At 36.5% G+C, this 26,059-nt stretch overlaps 1 protein-coding gene across 1 annotated transcript in view; it reads left to right on the top strand.

Annotated features, from left to right (window-relative positions):
* The window catches only part of Spag16 (sperm associated antigen 16), an 896,526-nt gene that overhangs the window by 533,365 nt on the left and 337,102 nt on the right, over positions 1-26,059 (top strand). The window contains exon 13 of the mRNA XM_050154322.1: positions 17,002-17,128. Within this exon, the coding sequence (XP_050010279.1) occupies positions 17,002-17,128 (127 nt within the window). The remainder of the gene's footprint in view (positions 1-17,001; positions 17,129-26,059) is intronic.

Here is a 26,059-nt window from a genome sequence, read left to right as displayed (position 1 = left end):
ATTTTTTCAATTTCTGCTTCTATTTTCAAGTTATATAAAGTAGCATTATATAGGGTCCTAATCCAAATTAAAAGTGGGAAAGCTTTTTCCTTTCAATATTACTTATCTCTCTCCTTGAGGACTTGCTAGGTTTCTTACAAAATCTGTCTGCAGCTGACATAATTTCTCTGTCCATATTGTCATGCCATGCATTGGAGTTTCAAATGTTGTTTATTATCTAAATCCTAATCTCTCAGTTTTACCAAGACAGAGTCAGGAGTCAGATGCTAGGGTGAGAACCTGGTAGTTCAATGGGGCAGAGAATCTACTCAGCTGGCCTTCCTTCTCCACCAACATCCCAGATGGACAGCTTTCTTGTATGCCATCTCGAGCAAAACTCTTCAGACTAAATGCCCCTTTTTTCTACTTCCTGTGAATTCTCCTGACTCTCTGTAACTGGCTGTGTGTTTTTTCCCCTATCAAATTGTTGCTTGCTCTTCTCTTAACCTATGGTTGATTTTATTTAATCTTACTCACAATATTCAAGCAGAAAGTTCTTGTATTAAAAGTGTGTGTGACCAACACAATCAGAAACAGATTTTTCAATTAAATCTTGGAATTCACATGGTAATCAAATATTCTGTAGCAAACCACAGCACCAAGAACCTGGGAACTTTGGATATGAGTCTTGATCCAAGACCCAAACATACAAGAATGAGACTTCTGGTGTGTGATGGACATTCTGGGGCAGACCACAACCTTGTGCTACTTCCCTTTTGTTCTTTCCTGGCTCTAGAAGTATTGGGTGTATCCCACCCACTATTTTCAAAGAAACATTTTGCTTACTTTGTCTTCCGATTTGCATGTTAATTTGTTGTAGAAATAACTTCATGAAATAATGTTTTTCAGATATTTGTGTAGCATTTTTTTTCTCATTAGACTTTCTTATACCACCTGCCCTCAAATAGTAACATGGAGTATTATTAATTATGAAAGCTCGGCATTTAGCTTAGACTTGTTTCCAACTAGTTTTTATAACTCAAATTAACTTGTTTCTATTAATCTACATTATACCAAGTAGCTTTTATCTTTCCTCAGTATGGCATGCCTGACTTGCTGTAAGTCTGCTAATGTTTCCTTCCTTCCTTCTTCCTTTCCCCTCTCTGTCTCTCTCTTACTCTCTCTCTCTCTCTCTCTCTCTGGAAATTCCAACTACCCTCTCCTGCCTAGTTATTGGTCATTTATATCTTTTTTTTTAAACCAATGACAGCAATACCTATCCACAGAGTGTACAAATATCCCACAACATATTTGGGCAATCCCAGTCATCCTGCCACCTTAATGGAATCAGTTTACTGGTACTGACTGTGCTCCTTAGCTCTACCACCAGAAATTAAAAGTTCTAACTTGACACATCTGCTGACTTTTCTAGAAAACACCCTCACTGTGATAAATCTCAGTGTACCAATGTGAAATCTGTGAGCCCAGAGTTAGGAAGGGAGTGTGCCTTTGCCTCTTGTGACCCTATACACATTTTTCTCTAGATCAGGCTCATCACTACTACCACCTTATCTAAATTATAAAATGTTTCTAAATGTTACATGTTTAGTTTTTACACATTGAGGAGAATGGCTTAACATAAACTAAATTCCAGATAATGCCTCTTTACCTATAAGCACTGAACGTTTTCTAATAATGAATGGTTATGTAATCTCTAGGAGGTATTGCTCTGTCTGAACAGTTTTATAAGTTGCTCATGGTGTAAGGCCCTAAATTGACACTGATTTATTGATAGTATCTTAAAGTACATAATATTAAAGTCCATAATATTAGACTAACTTTGATATAAAGGTGAAGTGTGATTCCCCTCTGTATGCTGTGAATACCATTGGTTAATAAAGAAACTGTCTTAGGCCTATGATAGGATAGAGTAGAGCTAGGTGGGGAAAACTAAATTTAATCCTGTGAAAGAGAAGGGCAGAGTCAGAGAGAAGTAATGTAACCCCACCAGAGACAGACACCGGAACTTCACCTGGTAAGCCACTGCCTCGTGGTGATACACGTATTAATAGAAATGAATTAAATTAAAATGTAAGAGTTAGCCAATAAGAATCTAGAGGTAATGGTCCAAGCAGTGATTTAATTAATACAGTTTCTGTGTGGTTATTTTGAGAGTCTGTGCAGCCACAAAACAAACAAGTAGCCTTCTACAACAAAAATTCTGCCCCCAGTACTTACTATACTGACTGTTATTCTCCATTCTTTTTTTCCTGTAAACTTATTTATAAGTGGATATTATACATAAAACAAAGGATAATTAGCATATAGTCCCTGACCCCAGAGAAGCCAGGTAGCAAGGAGAACCCTAAAAGATACATGTATGAATCCCTTTGAGGGGAAGGGAATTAGACAAGATCTGAGAAAATTGGGAGTGTAGGGGGGAGGGCAAAAATGGAGGGGAAAAGGGGAGAGAGGACAAGAATACAAGGGAACAGGATAGCTGAGATGGAGGAAAGACAGAGAGGGAAATTCCAAGGAATTCACAAGAATGACCCCAGCTAAGACCCTAAACAATAGAGGAGAGGGTACCTAAACTGACCTTCTTCTGTAAACAAATCGATGTCTATCTTAATTGTCATCATAGAACCTTCATCCAGCAATTGATGGGAGCAGATGCAGAGATCCACCAATAAAAACTAGACTGATCTTCCAGAGACAAGTCCAAGAGAGGAAGAAATGATATGAACAAAGAGGTTAAGACCATGAAGGTGATACTCACAGAAACAGCTTATTTGAGCTAATGAGAGCTCTCTGACTTCAGACTGATAGTGGGGGAACCTACATAGAACAAAACTAGTCCACTGAATGTGGGTGACAGTTGTGTGTCGGGCAATCTCTGGGGACACTGACAGTGGGACCAGAATTTATTCCTAGTGCTTGAACTGGCATTTTGGAGTCTATTCTTTTTGGAGGGATGCCTTCCTCAGACTAGATATAAGGGGGAGGGCCTCATTTCTGCCTCAAAGTGATGTGTCAGTGTTTGTTGACTCTCTTTGGGAAGCCTTAAACTCTTTGAGGAATGGATGGGGGGTTGGGATAGGGGAAGGTGGGAAAAGCAGGAGGGGAAGAAGTGGAAGCTGTATAGGTATGTAAAATGAGAAAAATTGTTATAAAATTTAATAAAAAAGAATATAAAAGCACCTAATTAGTAAATGCAAATGGCTCTTCTAGGTGAAACGGGGGTTAGTATCCCATCAGCTGATTTATTAACCAATTAATACATTGTTGTGGGAGGCTGCTTGGCTGCTTGTTCATTTTCTGGCCACCCAGACTCCTGAAATAACCACACAGAAATTCTATTAATTAAATCACTGCTTGGCCCATTAACTCTATCTTCTTATAGGCTAACTCTTATATCTTAATTTAACCAATTTCTAGTGATCTCTGTATCACCACATGACTGCGGCTTACTGGGTAAAGTTCTAGCATCTGTCTCTGGTGGGGCTACATGGCTTCTCCCTGACTCTGCCTTCATTCTCCCAGCATTCAGTTTAGTTTTCCCTGCTTAGCTCTATTTTCTAAGCGACTGGCTAACACAGCTTCTTTATAAACCAATGGTATTCACAGCACACAGAGGGAAATCCCACATCAGTGCATATGTTATATTTTTGTACATTTGTATTAAATTTACCTTATTTAATAACTATCACTCAATCATTGACATGAATCCCACAAAGCAGTATTTTAACTCACATGTGAATGAAATTTACTTAACATATATGACATTAGCCTTTGCAGACTTGGAAAAGACTAGACATCATCCTGTTACCTCCGTGTTGTCATTGTAAACAGTGAAATCACAAATGAAAAAGCACAAATATGTGGGGAAATTGTGGCATAATATAAACAATGAAGGAAACAGGCACACAGAGAGATTTGCTTATATTGATAACAGATTGAAACACATTTTCACTACTGTGTTCATGTTTTCAAATAACCACAGAAGTACCACAGGGCTTGATTTGGGAGTTCATTCCCTGTCAAACATAAGTACAGCTGAACATTCACTCATGTAACAATCAGTAGTGTACTTTTTTCAGAAGGAAGAGGGTTCTGCAGGAACTTAGCTCTACTATGTTTTATACAGACATTTTAAAGAGAGTATTAAGATAAAAGATAATGGGCAAGCAAAGAGTCTGGAAAGTCGGGCCAGCTTGAGTAGACAGTTTATTCCTTAGCTAAGACTGATTGCTTCTTCCAAAGACACTTAAAAAGATACAAATATTATATATATTTCTGGCTGCCATGTGATATTTCAGTATGTATAACATTTTACAATGTTTAAAGTACATATGTGGGACCACTGGCAGTGGGACCAGGGTCTAACTCTAATGCATGAGTTGACTTTGTGATGTTCATTCTCTATGAAGAGATACCTTGCTCAGCCTAGGCACGGTAGGGAGGAGCTTGGTACTGCCTCAGTGAGGGAGATGATGGGACAGATTTAGTTGACTTCCCAGGAAAGGATTTATTTTCTCTGAGGAGCTGAGAAAATAACTAACTAATTAATAAATTTAATTAAAAAATAAAGTAGATAAGCATATCCATTTCCTCAATTGTGCATCATTTTACTTCTTTTTAGTGAAGACATTGAAAGTTCTTTCTACCAGTTTTTTTTTTTTAAATGTGAAACCAGTTATCTTGATCAATTATCACCCTGCTGATGTGGAAAGTCCTTCTGTATATGTGTTGCTTTTATTGGTTAATGAATAAAGCTTGGCCTATGGTAGGGCAGACTATAGCCAGGCTGGATGAGATAGAGAGAGAGTAGGCAGAGTCAAGGAGATGCCATGGAGCTGCTGAAGGAGACAGACACAGAAAACTTACCCGGTAAGCCACAGCCTTGTGGCAATACATATTAGTAGAAATATGTTAATTTAAGATATGAGTTAGCCAGGAATATGCCTAAGCTATTGGCCAAAAAGTGTTATAATTAACACAGTTTCTGTGTCATTATTCAGTCTGGGCAGCCAGGAAACAAATGAAATGCAGTCTTCCTCCATTTACATCCTGCTGTGCAATGCAATTTATTACTCATATCTAAGTGTAAGGTTTGCTCATGATTATGCTTTAAAGGGTGAGCTTTGATAAAGATAGTTCAGTGTTGTGTAAACACACTCATGCACGTGCGCACACACACATGAAATACGGAGAATGTCAGCTTTTTTTTTTTTTTTTTTTTAGTAAACTGTTAGGGAAAGTGGTCAGGTGCTTATCAAGTTTGGACTTGAAAGTGAACTCTTTCAGAGCCCTGAAATTTCTCTGGCAGACACTTAGGCCAGCTAGGAGAGCCTTAAGATCTTGTAAACTAGCTTAATCTTTAAGTCTTTTTGTGATGGCAAAAACAATGAGTGGAAACATATTCCTTATAATAGTTTTATATGCTAAAGATGAAACTAGTTTGGAAGATGGCTCAGATGACTGACTAGAGCTTGGTCAAAAGACAAATTAATTTTAGCAAGTGGCGAAATTTGTGAATATGAAGTCACAAATAAAAAGAGCTGATTTAACTTGGCATTCTTGTGTGTAAATTTTTGGAGCAGTAAGCAAGAAATGTCACCATAAACCATAATGTAAAATAGAGAAACTTGTCTTAAAGTTATTTGCTTTAGCCTTTATTTTATTTTGCCTTGAATTGTCATTTTGATTTTTTAAAATTTTATTCTTCTGGGTTTTGTTATTCAGTTATTTTTTTTCTTGCTGTTATCAGGGTGTGCTACTCTGCCATCTTTACCTTCACCTGATACATATTTCTACTTTCATACAGAAATATGAACATACTTCTCTTATATAAAATGGCATAGTATTGGCATTGGCAATAATTAATCTTGATTGTCAACTTGGTTGAATTAAAAATCATCTAGGACAGTGGCTCTCAACCTGTTGGTCATGACCCTTTTAGTGATCAAATGACCATTTCATAGGGGTCAGGATGTTTACAGTATGATTTATAAGAGTAACAAAATTAGCTTCATGAAGTGGCAACAGAAATAATTCTACTGTTGGTTATCATCACAACATGAGAGACTGTAGTGAAGGACACAGAAAGGCTGAGATCCGCTGATCTAGGAGGTTAGCATTTTCTCAAGGTGCATCTTTGAGGGTGAGTCCACAGACACCTGAGTGAGGAGGGAAACAATTTGCTCTAGATGTAGGCAGTATTATCCTATGAGCAAGGGACTCTGATAAAATAAAGGGGGGATGGGAAAAGCATACTAGCTCAGTCTTTATCCCCTCATCCATCTCTCTGCTTCCTGACTGTCCTGAAGTGAACAGTCTCCATTACCACATGCTTTTTTACCCATGGTTTTTAATCTCACCTCAGCCTCTAGGCAATGTAATGAGCTTCTAGGATAAGGTGAAATCTGGAGCCAAAACTAAACTAACCACTTTTTTTTTTTTTTTTTTTTGATTTTCAAGACAGGGTGTTCGAGTCCAGCCTGGTCTACAAGAGCTAGTTCCAGGACAGGAACGAAAAACTATCTACTTTTTAATGTTATAATGCTATCATGTTATAATGCCAAGCACTTTGTCACAGTAAATAAAAGTGTAACATAGCAAGTAACCTACATAAGAGATATAATATAATGTAAATGCTGTATATATACTCATTAGACTTTATTGTTCATATAATAAGGTACAAATTACTATCCATTATATATGCAGTTTTTTTCAAACCCTTTTTACTCCTGATTGTTTAAATCATGGATAAACAAATCCTGAATATATAATATCACTGGATTTGAGCTTGTCAGGGATTTGCCTTTAGTGTGAATGCAGGTTTATGGCCAAAGAAAAGATACTATGTTCATATGCTTACTCTTCAGAGTTTGGATCAAACACTTGCCTGAATGATGCTCCAAGGTCATTTGATTTCTTACTCTCGCATCCACCCTATAATTTTGCAGAGAAGTTGTCTATGTAGTTGAGGCAGAATCTGTAGTAGATTTTGTTTAGACATCAACAACTTTGTTGAATAGTCAATTGAGTTCCATATTTGCAAATAGAGAATATTATCTGTGATTATATATTTTTACATATTGTTCATCTAAAGCAACATACTTTCATTAAAAATGGTCTTTATTTGGAAGTAAAAATGTGGATATAGCTTTAATTTATCCCAATTAAGTGCAGAATCCTGGATGATTTTAAAATAGCTAAGATATAAAGTTTTATAAATAAGCTAGAAGGTGCCTTGGATATTATGGATAACAGTGTTGAGATTTTTAGAGTGGACATTTCTGTCTCAAATCTCCATCCTCAGAGGTGGGCCATGTCAGATTTGTAGAGCGCATTTGTGGGACACACTGATTTACAATGAAAGAGTGGGTGAGAAACATGAGTGCAGGCTTAGTTTTCCTCTCTAGGGCTCTGCCTCTCTTATTTTGATTTCAAAGTGCATGTAGATGGGACCTGGGACTGCATGGGTCCAGAGGCTCCATTCTCTTTATAGATTGGAGGAAAGCACAGTGTTTCTGCAAGCCAACTGATATAAGAAGAGGGGTGGATGTTCCAGGTGTTTTCCTTAGGGAGGGGTAGAGAGACTGTTAGAAGGGTTAGAGTTAATAGATTCATCTTCTCTATTAATATTGCAGGTCAAAGTAGATCGAAAGGGAGACAAACCATCTTTCTGACAAGGCATGATTTGCATGGCTTTCTTATTTCTTAGAGAGTCTCTAAACACTAGGTGATCATCATAAGCCTATCTTTTCAGCTGTGTGTTGTATGTCCTGTAGGAATCCTTATCCCTATGGCCCACATTACACTTTCAAAAGAAAGATAGATTCAAAATCCCCTCTTCAGAGTCTCTTAAAATTATATCTGTGACTTGCTTCCTATGAAAGTTCTGTAATCCCATTGACCACATTTTTTTTGTATGTACTTACAAGCCTGGGATTTTTAAAGGTGCCACTTTACATTAAACATTAATTATATCAAAATGCATAGAAATTAAGACCCTCACATAAGGCATTTGTTTGTAAGAATGTTTTCTTCTTATATTTGACTTATACATGGAAAATGCAATATAAAGGAATATTATTCGAGCAGAAATAGTAGATAAATTCATTTATTTATTTTTTGCAGCTAATTGAAAATTGAAAAAAAAAACATTCAGTTATCTATAAAAATCAAATGAAATACATAAGGAAATGGAATAGAGATAAGCAGGAATAAATGATAAAAACATAGGAGGTAAGCTAAGAAATAGCTGTTGTGGGCCACCTAGTTGGCTCAGTTGGTAAAGACACATGATCCTAAACTGAAGATCTCACTTTGGGCCCCAGGACCTTTGAGGAAGACAAGAAACAATTCCACAGTGCTGACCTCCACTTGCAAACTGTGGCATCTCTGTGAATAAATGAGAATGAATTTAAAAGAGAAAGAAACCGCTGTTTCCTGAAAACTAACTTCTTCCTATAAAACAATAGGAAAACAGCACAAGAGAAAAAGAAGAGTGAATCAGGGTACAGTGTTGCTGTTTCTGTACAAACGTACAAGTCATTTCATTCTGCCCTTCTGTCATGCTCCATCACTTTAGGTCATTTTCCCCATTTTGAAGGAGTTTTGAATAGGCTGTTCTTCTCTAGCAGCTAAGTAATCCCTCCCAGGTCTGTTCCCTCAGTGGAGCAGACTCATTCACCTCAGCCAGTGCCTCCCAGGTCTGTTCGAACTCTCAGCTGGAGGCCCAGGACACATTCACCTCAGCCAGTGACGTCTCCAGATTCCCTCACGCCTTCAGGAGTTCTCTCTTTTCTTGAGAAGTGTGAAGACCTATGTTTTCTGTTTCCTTTGGGGAAGCATATGAGCCATATCACTGAATGATTTTCTCTATACCTGACAATAGAAATGAATATATTCCCAAATAATTGAATTGAGTTTTAATGATGATAAAAATACAAGTCTGGATATGAGTTATGAGTGTATACGATATTTTACTATAAGTGCATTTAATGTTAGGACACAATTTACCAATTAAATATTTTTCCTGTATATGCATTTATTAAATAGTTTTTAATAAAATATATTTTAACCCTTTATATTTGCCTAAATAGTTCTAAAGTTTGCAAGTAGAGAGATAGTTGACAACATGGGAAATATGTCAAAACATATACACATATAATTATATATGTACATTGTATTCCTGGTAACATATTATTGACACATACATATGAATAAATATTTTGGTGTTATTTCAAAAACAGTCTTTAAAAGAATATAGCATTTTTAGTTTTTATGCATGAACACAGTGTATTTTGAACCTATCCAAGTTCTTCTCAGACCTCCTTCCCACCCACTGCCAGTTTCATGGTCTCTGCTTTGGTTTTGTTTGTAAGTGACTCACTGAGTCCAATTAGTGCTGTCAATATAAGAAGGGTATGAGGCCATCCACCGGAATGTGGGTGATCTGCCTGGCTCTGCACCCTTAATGTAAACTGATTCTTCCTCTTCCAGTAGCCACCAGTTGTCAACATCTCCATTGCTGGGGCTGAGGGCTCATTAGCCCCTCATCCACCCTTGCTGAAGTGTTGACTGGTTCATCTTGTGCATCCTTTGTATAGGCAACCATAGTGTCTGTGAATTAATAAGCACAACACTTCTCTCACAGTCAGAAAACACTGTTTTGCTTCAGGCTTCAGCAACTTCTGATTCTTGCAATCATTTCTACCTCTTCCATAATGTTCTTTGATCCTTGAAAGAATCAATNTCTCTCTCTCTCTCTCTCTCTCTCTCTCTCTCTCTCTCTGTGCCTGTGTGCCTGTGTGCTTGTGTGTGGGTATGAGTGTGCACATGTCATTTATAGCCTCAGGTGAACCTACTATTATTTTGATAAATGAACATAGCATTAAAATGTTCTCTAATCTGTGTCTTATACTCATATCAATGCAGTTTTCAGTACTCATTAGAAACTTACATATGGCCAAAGTGAAGAGAATAGGTATCTGTGAACTGTTCATTCATAGAGGAAGTTTTAATATAAGTAAAGACAAATTCTATATTAAAACATCTTGATGTTAGAATATAATTCTTATAGGATGAATTGCCTCTATTTGGAAAAATCCCTATATTTTATACCTATATCCTTTTTTGCTATATTTCCTTTTCCAGTAGTTATCAAAATTGGGAAATGGCATTTTAGCTTGCTCGTGTATTGATCACCTAAGTTCCCTTTGTTCTTTTCATACACTAAAGTTTCTGCCTGGTGCCATTTTCACTCAGTATGAATAACTTCAATTCAGCAAGTCTTGTAGGAAAGATTTCCTAGCGATCAATTTTTTTCAACTTTCATTGATCTGAAATTTTGTTTTATCTTCATAAATAAAGGTATTTTTAGCTGAATCCCTAAATTCAGCACTTTTGAAAACACAACTCTGCCCCCCCCCCCCTTTGCTTCTTTTTTCTTCTTCTGGTGAGATATCGGCTGCCATTGGAGCCTTGTACCCTTCTATGTTCTGTTTCTTTTATCTATGAAAACTTTGGGATTTGTTGTTGTTGTTTTGTTTTATGCCTTGCTTTGACATTTTGACTATGATATTCTTTGGTACAATGTTATTGGAGTTAAAAAATGTATCAGAACTATGATATTTTCCTTTAAATTGGAAACAATTTTAGCCATTATTTCTCAAAAATGTTTCTTAATACTCTACCCTTCTCTGCAAACTCAAGTACATGTGTGTTAAACATTCTCATATTTTTCTACTGATGATTAAAACTCTGAATTTTTATTCTTTTCTGAAGTATCTAAGCAGATATTTTGTTTACTCAATGATTTTTTTTAAATTTTCTGTACTTATTATTCATGAGCCCCCAATTTTAACATTTTTCTTTATCTTAGGAGATTATCTCCACAAGCACTGTAAATACATATTCATTTACATACTTGTATGTTTTGTAAAATATTTTTTTAAGTCTTTGATTTCAACAATTAGTTCAAGATCTGTTTTTTTAATGTTTCTTTTTTGATTGTGGCTCTTATTTTTATATCTTCATATGCATAGCAATTTTTATATACACAGGATATTTCTTTTGAATATAAATCTGTATATAGATCATTTTTATGAAGCAGGCAGGGTTCTGTTCTGGTTAGTGTGCTTTCACATTTAGTTTTAATATTTGATAATAAAATATGCTGTTGACTTGAGATCAATTCATGAATCTAATATCTGCTCCCGTGGTAGAGGTTTTCTGTAATCCCAAGTGAAAGGCTTGGATATTTAGTAATGTCAATTCACTCTGGCTAAAAATTAAACTCTAAACCCTTCTGGAAGTCCTTGATCCTTGGCGTCATTGTTTGTCGTTGATGGCAGAGAAGGGATTCTTTATAGACCTTGTGAAATCCTAGTCTGAGGAAATCCTATCTAAACCACTCATTATGGATCCTTGCATACTAACTACTGCCAATCTCAGCTCAGTTCCTTTTACATAGAATTCCCACACTGCCAATTCCTAGAAAATAGTCTACTGTAACGTAGAGAGTAGACTCACTATTTCATGCTCATGAGATTCAATTCAATGAGGCTTTATTTCCATATTTCTTTTTTTCTAACAATTTTTTCCTAATTATTTTAGAATTTCACTGAATGCACCCTGATTACATTAATTTCCCAGTCTTCCCAAGTCCACCCCCAACTCTTGTCACCTTTCCTCTCCCCACCTCTCATAAAAGAATTAAAAAGAAAGTTCATTTTGTGTTGCCCATATACTCAAATCCCAAGTGGTCAGCCCTTAAAGAAAACACTGAATGCTTTCTCTAACCCCCGTCATGTTTACCAGAAGCCATCTGTCGTGGAGAGCTACGCTACAGCATCCTTATCACATTTTTCTAAGAGTTCTCTTTAATGGCTTTTATAGGTTGTTGTGTTTTGGTAGTTGTCACAGAAGCCTTCTATTTATTTATTTCTTAGTATAATGTCATGGTCATAAAATAGTGGGTATTGAGATATTTTTACCCCTTTCTCTCTCATATAAGACCATGGTACACTGTTTTAATTCAATACTAGAAAAGACTGGCCTAAATAATATACATCTTATTATATCTTTCTTTTGTTGGAAGAGAATCACTATATTTTTTTGTAGTTATTGGAAGTCTGAATCTTAGGAAACCATGTTTATTTTTCCATAAAAGACTTAAAGGAGACTAACATAGATAGAGGTTCTGATCATTTAGAACTAAAGAAGAGACCTGAGAAGTTTAACAGGTCCCATAACACTATATTTTAAAATACAAAATTGTAAGTGAACATTGGTATTCAAATAAGTGATAAACTTGTTGAGAAGTTTGGAGGCTACAGTACATCTGAATAGACTTTGTAGATTATCCTTCCAGGAGGAAGGATAAATCTGAATGCTCTTTATGTGTCAACAGTCATTAGCATGCAGGTGTTCCCATACTAAAAATCAGTCAAAAGTATAGGGAACTAAATCTAGGATTTATACAGCATTATAAAAATTGAAAATAAGTTGATACATGCCAATCCCGGTAGATAACACAATGTATAAGATATTCCTGAGAGAAAAAAATAACACCTTAAATTTTGCAGGCAAATGGATGGATCTAGAAAACATCATTTTGAGTGAGGTAACTAACCCAGATACAGAAAGACAATTATCATATGTACTCATAAACATAAAGCAAAAAAAAAAAAAACAGCCCACAAATCACAGTCCCAGAGAACCTAGACAATAATGAGGACCCTAAGAGAGACTTACATAGATCTAATCTACATTGGAAGTAGAAAAAGACAAGATCTGAGTAAAGTGGGAGCATGAGAACCTTGGGGAAGGGTTGAAAGGGAGGAGAGAAGAAGGGAAGGGAGCAGATAAAAATGTAGAGCTCAATAAAAATAATAAAAAGGTGAGGACAAAAAAATAAAATTAAAGGGCAATTAAAAAAGAAATTCCTGAGATATTAAACCAAGAACTCAGAAAAGTACTCTGTACTTTCAAAGAAATTACATAAATGATAGAATTTAAATTGCTTTTAAAAATAAAATAGCAAAATAAGAATAACATTTCATTATTATTATTATTTTTGAGGCAGTAGACGTAGGTAAAAGACACTGAGGAGTATTGAGACCAGTGGAATGGAAATGAAAGATCTTGATTGATGTCTCTCCTTCCACAAAACACACAGAATAAACATAATTGAGTTATGAAATAAAATGAATATTAACCAACAAAATGAAATAGGGCAAATGAAACAACATAGAACAAAAGTGGTATTTCCCAAATTCATAAGATAAATGAAAGAAAAGAATAGATGAGGGAGAAGACGTTACCTGTAACTAACAAACATCTACAAGAGTAACCGAAAATTTTTACCAAAATCTGCTCATTAAAGCTTCACATTTCCCATGTTAGTAGTGAGTCAGAAGCTGTTGCTCATCACAAGAACATCGTCCATTGCAACAGGCTGGGAAAGAGGGGGCGAGCAGTTTGCCTGAGACTTTTTCAGTGTAATGAAAGAGTAAAAGCAACTGGGAGGAAATAAGAATACATTTTGGTTTTGTTCACCATGCCTTCTAGAAGTGAAAATGATTTTACAGTCCATTTTTATTTCAATTACTTTTTTTCACTTTTGGATGTATTTTTAAGATTATTATTATTGTAATTATTTTCTTATTTTTGAGATTATAATATAATTATATTATATATTCATTATAATTGCATCACTTTCCTCCTTTTCCTCTCTTTAAACCCTCCCATACACCCCTCCACGACCTCTTTCAAATTTGTGGCCTCTTTGTTCTTTGACTGTTGTTATATGTACATATGTTTATATGTACATACACACACACTCAAACACACACACAAAAACACACACACACAATACTAGTAAACAAAAATTTTAAAACTTAAAGTAAATAAAAATTGTCTTATATTGAAAGTGTTTACTTGACTTAGCATTTTTTTTAAATTATACTTGTGGTATCTTATGATTAAATTATAATTAAAATTTATATTTGTTCTTTACTGTAACAGTTATACCATTATCACTTTTATAATCGGTCTCTGCTTTTATCTTCTTCCTCTAGCTGCATCTCTATCCTAGGACTTTAGCTAGGACAATTATGATAATATTCAAAGTTGTTCATTCCAAGAAATGGGATTAGATTATAAACTTTCAGAGAAAAAATTTGTACTCATGCATTTTATATCATTAGAAAATAGCCATTACATTAAAAAATATGTTTAAGAAGGAAAAAATGAAGGCAGGCAGTGGTGGTGCACGCCTTTAATCCCAGCACACGGGAGTCAGAGGCAGGCAGATCTCTTTGAGTTCAAGGCAAGCCTGGTATACAAAGCAGGTTCCAAGACATCCAGGATTACACAAAGTAAAATAAGAAAAGAGAAAAGAAGAAGGAAGAAAGGGAAGAAGGAACTGAGGGAGGGAGGGAGTAAGGAAGGACTCCATGAGTTTTAAAAAATGAGATAAATTCAATACTGTAAGAATGAAGGATACCTTTAAAAATTCAAATATGGGAGCTGGAGAGATGGCTCAAATTAAAGAACATAGGTTACTCTTCTAAAATCCTGAGTTCAATTCTTAAACCACATGGTGGCTCACATCTATAATGAGATCTCGTGCCATCTTCTGGCCTGGAGGCATAAATGCAGGCAGATCACTATATACATAATAAATAAATAAATCTTACTTTTTAAAAAAGAGTCTGGCAGTGTTGATGTAAGCCTTTAATCTCAGCACGCAGGAGGCAGAGACAGGCCTCTGAGTTCGAGACTAGCCTGGTCTAAAGGAGTGAGTTCCAGGAGAGAAACTGGAATACCTTAGTATATCTCTCAGGGGATGCAGTCATGTTTGTTTCAGAGCAAGTATTAGTATAAAGTATTTTAGGCTCGTGGGTCATGTGGTCTCTGCTATAACTATGAAAACCTTTACCTGAAGTGGAAAGCAAGACAATGTGCATGTGAGTTGGCCTGTTTCTAAAATATTATTTATAAAAAAAGAAGTTCACTTACAGGCTGTGTCTATTGACACCAGTGCATATTCATATAATAGCTTTATCCATCCAAATATTGTCAGCCAAGAAACTAAGGACATAATTCTTTGGTAGAGTACTTGGTATGCGTTTAGGAGACCCTTGCTTCAATTCTCAGAACCACAAATCAAAAAGATAACCAAAATTATTATTAGCCAATCTCCAAACCTTTTAAATTTGAAGGTAAATCAATACAGAATAATCTTGAATTTTAATAGTTTTATGTTTTATTAATGATATGTTGCATAATAGTTATCTTAATATGCAAAGGGGGAGTAACTTGAATCCATATTCAAATTTAGATTAAACCTTAATATTTCTTGATATCTTAAGAAAATGTCAAAATTTACAAAGTGAGGAGAAAACTTTCCTAATATCTCTGAGGCACCAGGCCCAAAACGACATCTGTCCTTCTATTTCCTATTGTCACACTCGGTTAAAGACTTTTACAGTTGTGATGTGTTGAACATTCAGGTATTTTCAGTTAATTCATTTTCTTTGCCGAAGGAGGAAATCTGCCACCCAGAGTCAACTCAACCCTTATCCTGCTGGATTTTGTCCAGGTCAGGACTGCCATCCAGCCTTCTGCCTCTGGCTCAGGTTGGCCCACCACATCATATGATCACAGGAGGCATATCAAAGCCAGAGAGGAGATGCACAGATAGGTTAGAGGTCATTGGTGCTCCCATTAGTGGTGCATATATGCTGATTTCACTGTTCTGAGCACTTTTCTTTACTGATTCCACTTTCTCTAGTTTTGCAATGGGTTTATAAATGACATTATTTTAAAATGATTTGCCATAACAGATGAAGGTGATTCTGCCCAGTGCGTGTCATGCTTTGAGTGACAGTCCATCCATAACACGGCAAAGGGTGAAGACACTCCTCCCCGCTCATTTCCTGTAGTTCAGATCAATGGCTCTCAAATGTCAGCGTGCATCTGAATTCCCTGGAGTGCTTGCTAAAACAGATTGCTGGGCCTCACTCCAGAACGTCTGATTCAATAGGTTTGAGATGAGGCTGAGAATTTGCATTTTGGATCCAGTCCCAAGTGATGCTGATACTGCTAGTCTGAATGAAACACTCTGAAAAACACTTGTTTAAATTCTCATCCCCAAAGGCAAATTACAATTACCAGCGCAGACATTAACTCGCCAATGCCTGGATCCATCATGGATCAATTGGAAGGGGATATTTCGGGTTTGAAACTGGATCTGAGTATTTTCCAAAAGTATGACCAGTCATTGTAATGTAGAGACAGACTGAGGAACCAAGTAGGAAAATGGTGACCTAAGAAAGTGGACTTGACCTTTGGGATTGGGATTGGTGGGAGATTTTCTTTACAATAACATGTTCTTTTACTAGTTGGAGACAAGTTTTATGTATTTATTTCAAGGTATAAATAAACAGTATAGGGCCAGTAAGACTTTCAGTGGATAAAAGTGATTGTGATAAGGCTGATGACCGATAGAATCCACAACAGTAGGAGGAGAGAGTGGACTCCTGGAAGCTGCCCGCTGCCCTCTGCCCTCTACACACGTACCTAAAGAAATGCTGTTAAAAGTAGTGTAAGGTAACAGCACAAATTGTTCCATAATTTGAAGGTAATTTAAATGTATTTGATCCTACTAATTATTTCTAAGTGCTTACGTGATTATAAAATGTTTCTTTGAAACTGTTCTTTGATTATTTGTGACAGTCTGTAACCCATTCCATCCTGGAACTCATGGCTACCCTGTCTCCAGAATTTTAGATTATAGGCATGTGCCACTATGCCTAATATATTGTTATTGCAAATGTATGTGTAAGTGAACGCCCACATGTGCACATGCTTGTCTCTGCTATTTTTAAACTGTTGATGCTTTTCAGTTCTTGGGTTTGCTTTTTATTAGCATTGCATTGGCAGTGCTAATAACAATATTTAGATACAAAGTCCTAAATCCTTGTTCTTACTCCCTTTCTACAGTGAACGGTGCAGATATACATTATATGGACACACCGATTCTGTGAACAGCATTGAGTTTTTCCCCTTCTCCAACACTCTTCTCACTGCTTCTGCAGACAAGACCTTGTCTGTGTGGGACGCACGTACAGTAAGTCAATCACCTGTCCTTTGCCCAGGCTAATCAGCATAAGTAGCCTTATTAGTAGCCACTCTTTAGGTAATAGGTATAACTTTGAAAGTGTTGGGATTCAGGATTCAAGAGAATTGTTACATTGTGTGTTTGTGTGCATGTGCGCATGCGTGCTTGCATACATGCATGCCTACCTGCACATGCACCTGTCTGTGGTGCTGGGAGTACTATATATGTCATGTGACTGTTGTCAGGTGACAACTTTTCAGAGTTGAATCATTCCTTACACATCGTGTGTTCAGAAATGAAACTCTGGGCCTTGGGCTTCCCTTACATACCGACCATCTCACTGATCCCCAAGCAGAAAGAAACTTCTATAAAGAAAAGAGAAAAAAGCATAACTATGATTTTAAACACAGATTTACAAAATCTGAAGACTAGTTTATTGTGTTTTCCTTTCCATTTTATCAATATCTGATGAGTATTCTGAAGTGAATCAGCACTGTAACTGATTGTAAGATGGAAATTTCCCAGCTTCTGGTTCCTCAGTAATTAAGGAAAAATTTTTATTGTTAAAATTATATAACTCAAATTGTGAAATAAAATCAAAATTGCAAATAAAGTATTGATGTCAAATTATGCATATAAAAATAACAACTCTAATCTAACAATGCTTTCACCAAAACCACACTAGTTCTGGTGACTTTGTTTCCAATTTTCAAATTTTATTTAAGAAATAATACACAACTTCTTCCTAGGAATCACTCATATTTTAAAGTTCAAGCTCCATATGTTATTCTAGAGTTATTTGTCATAATTTGCCTGTCCAACATGAATTATTACTGATTTTTATTCAAATTATTCATGAAACAGTTAATGTAAATTGGCATTTATAGTTGGATTTTATGAGGTGTTGAAAAGGTGGCCAGAATCGTCACTTCTTTCCTCCCTGTGATGGTAAGAACTGTGTGATGAATTGACAAAAGCCAGATTGTTTGGTTTGCAGCATCGGCTTCATCCCTGGTATTATTCTTCCTTTTAATGATTAAAATACATAAATTTCTTAATAATAAGTGATAACTTATCTAGGTATAGGGAAGATCTGGACCTGGAAGACAATGAATGATTTCCTTTTCTTATTAGAGAAACAGTAGCCATTCTCCTTTGTTACCTCAATATTTATCAACTACTCTTGAGGCACCTCTAAAATATTTCTGAAGAAATAGGAAAATGCCCAGTGGAATATATTCACATAAATTAGTTTTAAACTTCCTTTTCCCACAGTCAAGCATTTACTAGTCTTAAAGCATTAACTCACCATAGCAACTTATTATTACAGGTAATGAATGTGGAGACCTCCCAGTCAGTCTCCCAGCCAACTCGACAGATCTGCTCTGAGTTCTGTGGGGGATGAGGAGTATCATATAAATCTTTATAATTACCAGAAAGAGATTGTAAAAGAGGAGGGAGTTTTAGAAACTCATGAAACTGATGTCTTATGGGGTTGAATGTCTTTTTTCTCAAAGTTGTAAAACTAGTTTATTAAAATTGGAAACCAAGATTGTTTTTCTGTCAGAAAATGATATATAATACAGTAAATTTAGTGAAAAATTATGAAGCCTTCCTAAAAACTTGCATGAAAAGTCTCCATCCATGAGTGGTTTAAAGGACTGCTTAAAACAATTGCAGTGCAGATATTCATTCATTCCCTAGACCAGTGAAAATATTAAGGCCACTGGCATTTTTCCTTAAGCAATGTGTCTACAGGACAGTAAAACATGAATGACAAAAGGCAAGACGCAATTCTGGACTGTGTCAGATCAGGGTTACTATGGTGAGCACGGCTGGCATTTCCTCACTCAGCCATCCACAACCTGGGTGCCAGCTGGTGGCCTTGACTGCGCACCTGTCCAGAGATAACCTGGTCCTGACTTGAAAGTAAGATCCAGGAACTGATCTGTCTGAGTGCCTTTGAAGTACAGAAACTGAGAGATCACAAAAGAGCTAACACTGTGTCCAGTCTGTGTGACCCCTGTCTTGTTGCAGTTCAGACTCACTCTTCCAGGAGTGTTGGGTTTCACAGACCATAGCTGTGTACAACGGAGCTGTGTGCTCTGAGGGGAGCACCTCAGCATGCAGGGCTCAGAAGGTAACGGTCTAGGAAAGCACTGCTGGATTTCTGTTGATTTCTCCTTTCACCTCTGTGACACCCTCAGGTGCAGCCATGTGCAGGGTGCATCAGTCTTTGTGAGTTTGTATGTGTATCAGTCTTACTGATTTAAAGGTCCTTGTTTGCTTAGTGTCCCTTACTGTCCCTTACTGTCTTTCTGCCTCCTCTTTCCTGAATTTCCTGAGCCCCAAGTGGAGAAACTTAATGGAGATATCCCATTTAGAGCTGACTGAGGACTATCACTATACATATTATTCAGCTGTGGATCCTTGCATTTATTCCAATCTGCAGCAGAAGGAAGTGTCTCTGATGATAACTGAACAAGACACTGGTCTGGGATTATAACAGAATGTCATTAGGAGTAATTTTACTGCTGTTTTCTTTCAACAGTATTGTTTGTTTTAACCCTAGGTCCCTGGAGTATCTAGTCTCAGTTCTTGATCTCCCAAGAAGTGTTAATATAGGTTACATCTCATGGAGTGGGCCTTCAGTTATATCAAGCATTGGTTGGTTCCTTCCACAAGTCTCGTGCCACTATTACACTAGCATGTCTTGCAGCCAAAACATCACTGCTGACCCGAGAGTTAATGGCTGGTTTGGTACTTAAGTTTCTCTTTGTTATTGGGCAGAATATCTTCCTGTATTAGACATGTTGGCATGTAGTGTTTAAGGCTCTATGTAGGTACCTGCTTGACTTCTTCATGTTCAATAAGTTGTGCACGTGTTGCCTTCAGCAATGGGGCCTTGCTGTCAGTCTGTGAGACAAAAACCTATAGTTTTGGTAGCAGTCTGGGTGCTTTGGGGAAATCCCATAATAAATTTTTGACCAATCACTCAATTACATGTAACCCAACCTGGTACTAGAAGCTCATTAAGTGACAAGAGATGGCTTCTCCATCTTCTCCATTATTTGGCAATTTCATTTAAATCACACACACACATACACACGCACACACACACAACTTTTTTTTACAAAGATTTTTATGGTATTAGGTTTTCATACTACTCCTCAAATGGCCCTTAATTTTTAACCACCTCTCACTGTATTCTCTCCATTGTCCCTCTTCTCCCTGGACCTCTTTAGTTTATCCTTCTATTCCAGTACCCTTCCCAATCCATTCTCTATTCTACTTCCCTTTCCTAGGGAGATATAGCTGCCTCCTGCTTCCCCCACCTAGTCCCTTACTATTTACCTAGCCTCCTAGATTCTATGCATTGTCCCTTAGTTATAATTGACTTGAAGGATAAGAGCTATGTATATGTGAATACATACCATATTTATCTTTCTGAGTCTGTTTTACCTCACTCAGGATTCACTTCTTTTAATTGTTAAGTAGTACTCTATTATGTAAATGTGCCATGTTTTCTTTATCCATTCTTCTATTGAGGGACATATAGATTGTATCCATTTTTTTCCTATTATGAGTAGAGCAGTAATACACATGACTGAGCAAGTTTTCTTGTGGTAGAATGAAACACCCTTTAGATATATGCCCAAGAGTGATACAGCTGGGTCTTGAGATAAATTGATTCCCATCTTCCTGAGGAACCACCACGCCGATTTTCATAGTAACTATACAAGTTTGCACTCCCAATGGCACTGGATGAGTGTGCCCCTTATTTCACATTCTCGTCAGCAAGAGCAGTAATATGTTTTGTGAACTTAGCCATTCAAGATGGAAGATAAAATTGCAAAGTAGGTTTGATTTTCATTTCCGTGATGAATAAGGATGTTGAACATTTCTTTGTTTCTTAGTCACTTGATATTCCTGTATTAATAATTCTGTTTAGATCTGCATTCCATTTCTAAATTGGGTTATTTATTTTCTGGGTATCTAGTTTTCTTTTCGTTCTTTAAATATTATGGATATAAACCTCTGTTGGATGTAGAGAGGGTAAAACTTTCCCATTCTGTAGATTGACAATGTCCTTTATCATGCAGAAGTTTTTCAGTTTCATGAGTCTCATTTATGAATTGTTGATCTGTCCTATCAGGGTTCTGTTTGGAAAGATTCTTCCTTTGCAATGAATTCAAAAAATGCTCAGGCTTCTTCTTAACTCTTCTAACTTATATTAGCCCATAATTCTTGTCTGTGTTAGCCATGTGGCTTGGTACCTTTTACAGCGAGATGGTTTCATCTTGCTTGCTCTGTGTCTGGCTTCCTCTGTGTCTGGGTAATGATTACAGACTGAAACTTTCCTCTTCTCAAAATTCTTGCTCCACCTCTACTTCCTGCATGGTCACCTCGCATATACTTCCTGTCTGGCTACTGGCCAAATGGCATTTATTTAAAATACAAGTGACAGGGTACAGACCATTGTCCCACAGCAATACTGATTTCCAAATCCTTTTTTTTCCCTACATGCTTATATACTTCACTCCAAAAAGGGGAGGGGGAGGCAATAGGCTTCATTATCTTGATATAAAAAATAGATTTAAATTATCTGACCTTTGGTCCAAGTGGAGCAGATTTACCTGTATACCCCCAAATACTAATTAACCACACCTTAAGTCAGAATTTCTTCTTTATACCAACAACTCTGTCAACAACTCTGAAAGAGCAAAAATAAGTTCAAACTCTCTGACCTCCGATCAAGGTGGAACAGGTTCACAATTTTGGGCCATCACTCTCCATTTCACCTGAGAAAAGAGCAGGTCTCCCAGTGTTATCAACAAAACACAAAATAACAAGATTCCGTAAGACTAACACAAACCCTCATATCACAGCTAGACAAAGTAATCCAGTAGGAAGAAAAGAGTCCCAAGAGGAGCGGAGTCAGAGACACTCCATATCCCACTATTAGGAGTCTCACAAACACCCCAAGCTAAACAACCACAGCATGTATAAAGAGGACCTAGAATAGATCCACACAAGCTTTCCGATTTTCTCTTCAGTTTCTATGAGCCCCTATGATCCCAGCTTAGTTGATTCTGTGGGCCGTGTATTTCTGGAGCCATAGGTCTCCCTGGCTCCTACAGTCCTTCCTTCCCCTGTTACATAGGGTTCGCTGAGCTCTCCCTAAAGTTTGGCTGTGAGTTTCTTCATCTGCTCTGGAGGAAACCTTCCTGTTGACAGTTAAAGTAGGCACCAGTCTCTGGGTATAGAAGAATATTATTAGGAATCATTTCATTGAATTTTTTGGTCAGTTGTTTTTAGTTCTACCTTAGATCTGTGAGTGATCCATCTTCCAGTTACTGACCATCCATACAATATCAGGCATTGGATCCCTCTTATAGCTTGGGCCTCAAGTTAGACCAATTATTTGTTGTTTGCTCTCAAAATATCTGAGTCACCATTGCCCCAGTACACCTTTCAGACAGGTCATGAATGGGTCAAAGTTTTTGTGGTTGTGTTAGTATCCAGGTCCTACCACTTGGAGCCTTAACCAAGTTACTGAAGATGGCCAGTTCAGACTCCATATCCTCAATTACCAAGAGTTCTCAATAGGGTTTTGCACAGGGTCCAGGAAACTTTTCCACCACAATAGGTTTCCACCTAAATGACACCCTGGCCAGTAGCCTCTCCCTGAATTCTGTCTCTCTTTCCTTCCTTCCCTAACCTAACCCCTTCTTTTTCCATACACACCTACCCCTCAATCTACCTGCAAAGTCTATTCTATTCCTTATCCCAGGAAGATCCATGCTTATCTCCCTTGTTACGTAGCCTCCCTAGGTTTGTGGATTGTAGTGTAATTATCCTTAAGAACTAATATACACTTATAAGTGAGTACATATCATGTCTTTCTGGGTCTGGGTTCCCTAGCTCAAAATGATTTTTTTCTAGGTATATTCAATTATCTGCAAATTTCATGATGTCATTTTTCCCCTAATGACTGAGTAATACCACATTGTGTAAATATACTACATTTTCTTTATTCATTCCTGTTTGCAGGGCATCTAGGTTGTTTCCAGTTTCTGGATATTATTACTAAAGCAGCTATGAACATAGTTGAACCAGTGTCCTTGTGATGAGATAGAGCATCTTTTGGGAATATGCCCAGAATGAGGTAGATCAAGACCCAATTTTCTGAGGAACTGCCATATTGTGTCATTTTTAATTAAAAAAAAACCTTAGTTTTCTTGTCTCAATAAATTTGAAAGCTTTTATTTCTATGCCCAAGATAATCAGCCACTTAAGCCAGTAGGCTACACCAAATGGCTCATCATCTTTTACAGTACTTTCTACATTGAATGAAAGGTTAGAGTACAAGGAATGGTGGAGGAAAACATGATTAGATGGGGCATCAGTGATTGCTTATCAAAATACACTTTAGTTCATTGATGCTTTTTTTCAAGTGCTATAGATTTATATGATAAGACATAAAGTTTTATTTTACACTGATCATAGTAGGATGCTAGAAATACTTGCCAAAAATGTATTTAATTTCCAACTTCATCAATGACACATAAAAATTATAATTAGCACATGGTATTCTAATGAACACAAAGTTAATTCTACACAAGGAACAGCCAAGCTGTCATCACTGAAGTTTTAATAGACTGTATGTGCAAAAGAATAAATAACAGTGACAAGATTATTCCTAAGTAATTTCTGCATGTTGAACTGAAATTAAGGAAATACAAGCAACAAGGTAGGTCAAGCCAACACTAAATTAGCAGCATGAGTTACAGTCCCTGCAGTCTCTCAAAGTGACAGCAACAGACTAAACACTGAGCTAAGTGATGTGTTATGGAATAATTCAGTTTCATTAAGTGCCATTCAACCTTTCCTTCAAGGAAACAGAAGTACAATCCAGAAGACCATGACAATTCTCAGATGCCTACCAAGAGACAAATAAATAACATTTGGGGCCACACACACGTGTGTGTATGTGTGTCTGTGTCCTCAGTGCTGAGACTTATTTAAATTTTATTCTCATTTAAAAAGAAAATCTTTAACTTTAGAGTTTAAGATCATAACTTTAGAGTTAACATCATAGTGTATCAGGCACAACCAGGAAGTTGCAGAACCTGGATTCAGTTTTCTTTCTATCTGACTTTCAAACCCCCATCATCCTGCACATAAGGTAGAAAAGATCAGAGGTAATAGAGGATTTATCTTTGTATGGTGAAATATGTTCTATGATTAAGATAATCTCATTATTTTATCAGTCTTACTAGTCATTCAATAATATAGGTTAAATTCTATCAGATCTAAAATTATGGGCTCTGCTTTGGTGTAGTTCCACCAATTGCTTGTCCATGTAATCTTACTGAGTCTGAGGGAAGGACTGACAGGGTGGAGGGTAGTGAGGTCAAGGACAACGTTCTCAGGGTCCTCACACCAACACCAGGTCAATGGAATAAGCACTTGCTTGCAGAGATCTTGATACTAAATCTGTATTTATTTTGTGTGGCTTTAAACTAGAAAAGTTATGATGCAGTCAAAAAGGAAATGGACTTTGATGCTCGAGGTAATAATTACAAAATGACTATTAACAATAGAATACTTTAAAAACAACATTGAACTTGTTTTAACTTTCTTAAGTAATAATGTTATGTTACTCTGTAACTTTCAATGCTCCTTATGAGAATTAAAATTTCTAAAGTGTTTAACAGAACAAATAGCCAGATTATATGGATTGCATTTAATTCCAAGTTGAAAGGAACAATGAACAAAGCTTACTAGAGACTTATCTTTTAAATATATAAAAGTAACATGGATTAAGTAGTCTCTGCAAAGTTCATAGACTTCTATACAACAATTTTCTTATTGTATAGATACTCACCCAGTTGGTCTTTATCACTGAAATTGGTTGTTTATATATAATTTAGAGGTTTATGTCATTAGACAAATGCTATTTAGATGTCTGTGAACTTGGCCTGCAGTAGACATAGATGGTTTGGTTTATCTTAACATCTTTTATAGTATCCCTGTTGGAAACCCTTGGTATTTGCTCTTGTGATAGAACAGCATTTTATCAAACAATCCACTGTATCTAAAACTTTGTACAGAAATTATTTAATCAATAAAAATCACTGTGCATAAACTAAATCAATTTAATAATCATAAGGCTTTGAAATATTATTTAATTCTGATTAATTATTGCAATCTTGTATATACAAACTTTCTGTACAAAATCTTTTCATACACATCACAAATAACATTACCCTCTCTTTTACTTTATAATTAATATAAGCAACATTTTAGTGGATAGCAAAGGGAAGATACTATTCTGTATATGAGTGCCAGCCTTTGGAAAATATCATTTTCTTTAATAAAACAATGATTTTTGTTATAGTTTACAAATGGATACAACTTATGAGATGATAGAAAATCTGTGAGTGGAAAAAGTTATTTGTTCATAGAGTATTGAATCTGCCATGGTATGTGTTCAGTGGTGTATGCATAAGCATCATACGAGGAGAGAAAGGAAAGCAAGTGGAGTGGACTACGCATGAAGAATATGGTGTAAGTCCCGAGTTAGAAAACAGTGAGTTCTCATTTCCCTATCAGTTTTCCTTATGCCTTCATCCTTCCTCCATCACTGGACCCCTATTATGGCAATTCATTGTTAAGTCAAGGGAAAACTCTCAAGAGTTTCATGATAAATGACTATAATATGGTATGATTTCCAAAACTTCAGAAACAGTGAATTCTTAGGAGTCATATTTGTACATCCTTTGTGTGACTCACTATTTCACATCCATCACATTGTTACATGAATATGTTACTACTGTACATGTTTTATAAATGAAGGAACTGAGGCCAATATATTTATGGATTTTGTTCAAGGCCACCCAGTTAATAAACTATAGGTTGTGGGTTTGGATCCAG

Source organism: Alexandromys fortis, unplaced genomic scaffold (genome assembly GCF_014885135.2).
Source record: "Alexandromys fortis isolate MF-2015 unplaced genomic scaffold, M_Fortis_MF-2015_v1.1 scaffold_40, whole genome shotgun sequence".
NCBI lineage: Eukaryota > Metazoa > Chordata > Mammalia > Rodentia > Cricetidae > Alexandromys > Alexandromys fortis.
Note: the sequence above shows the minus strand (reverse complement) of the source record. Positions and strands in the feature narration are given on the sequence as shown.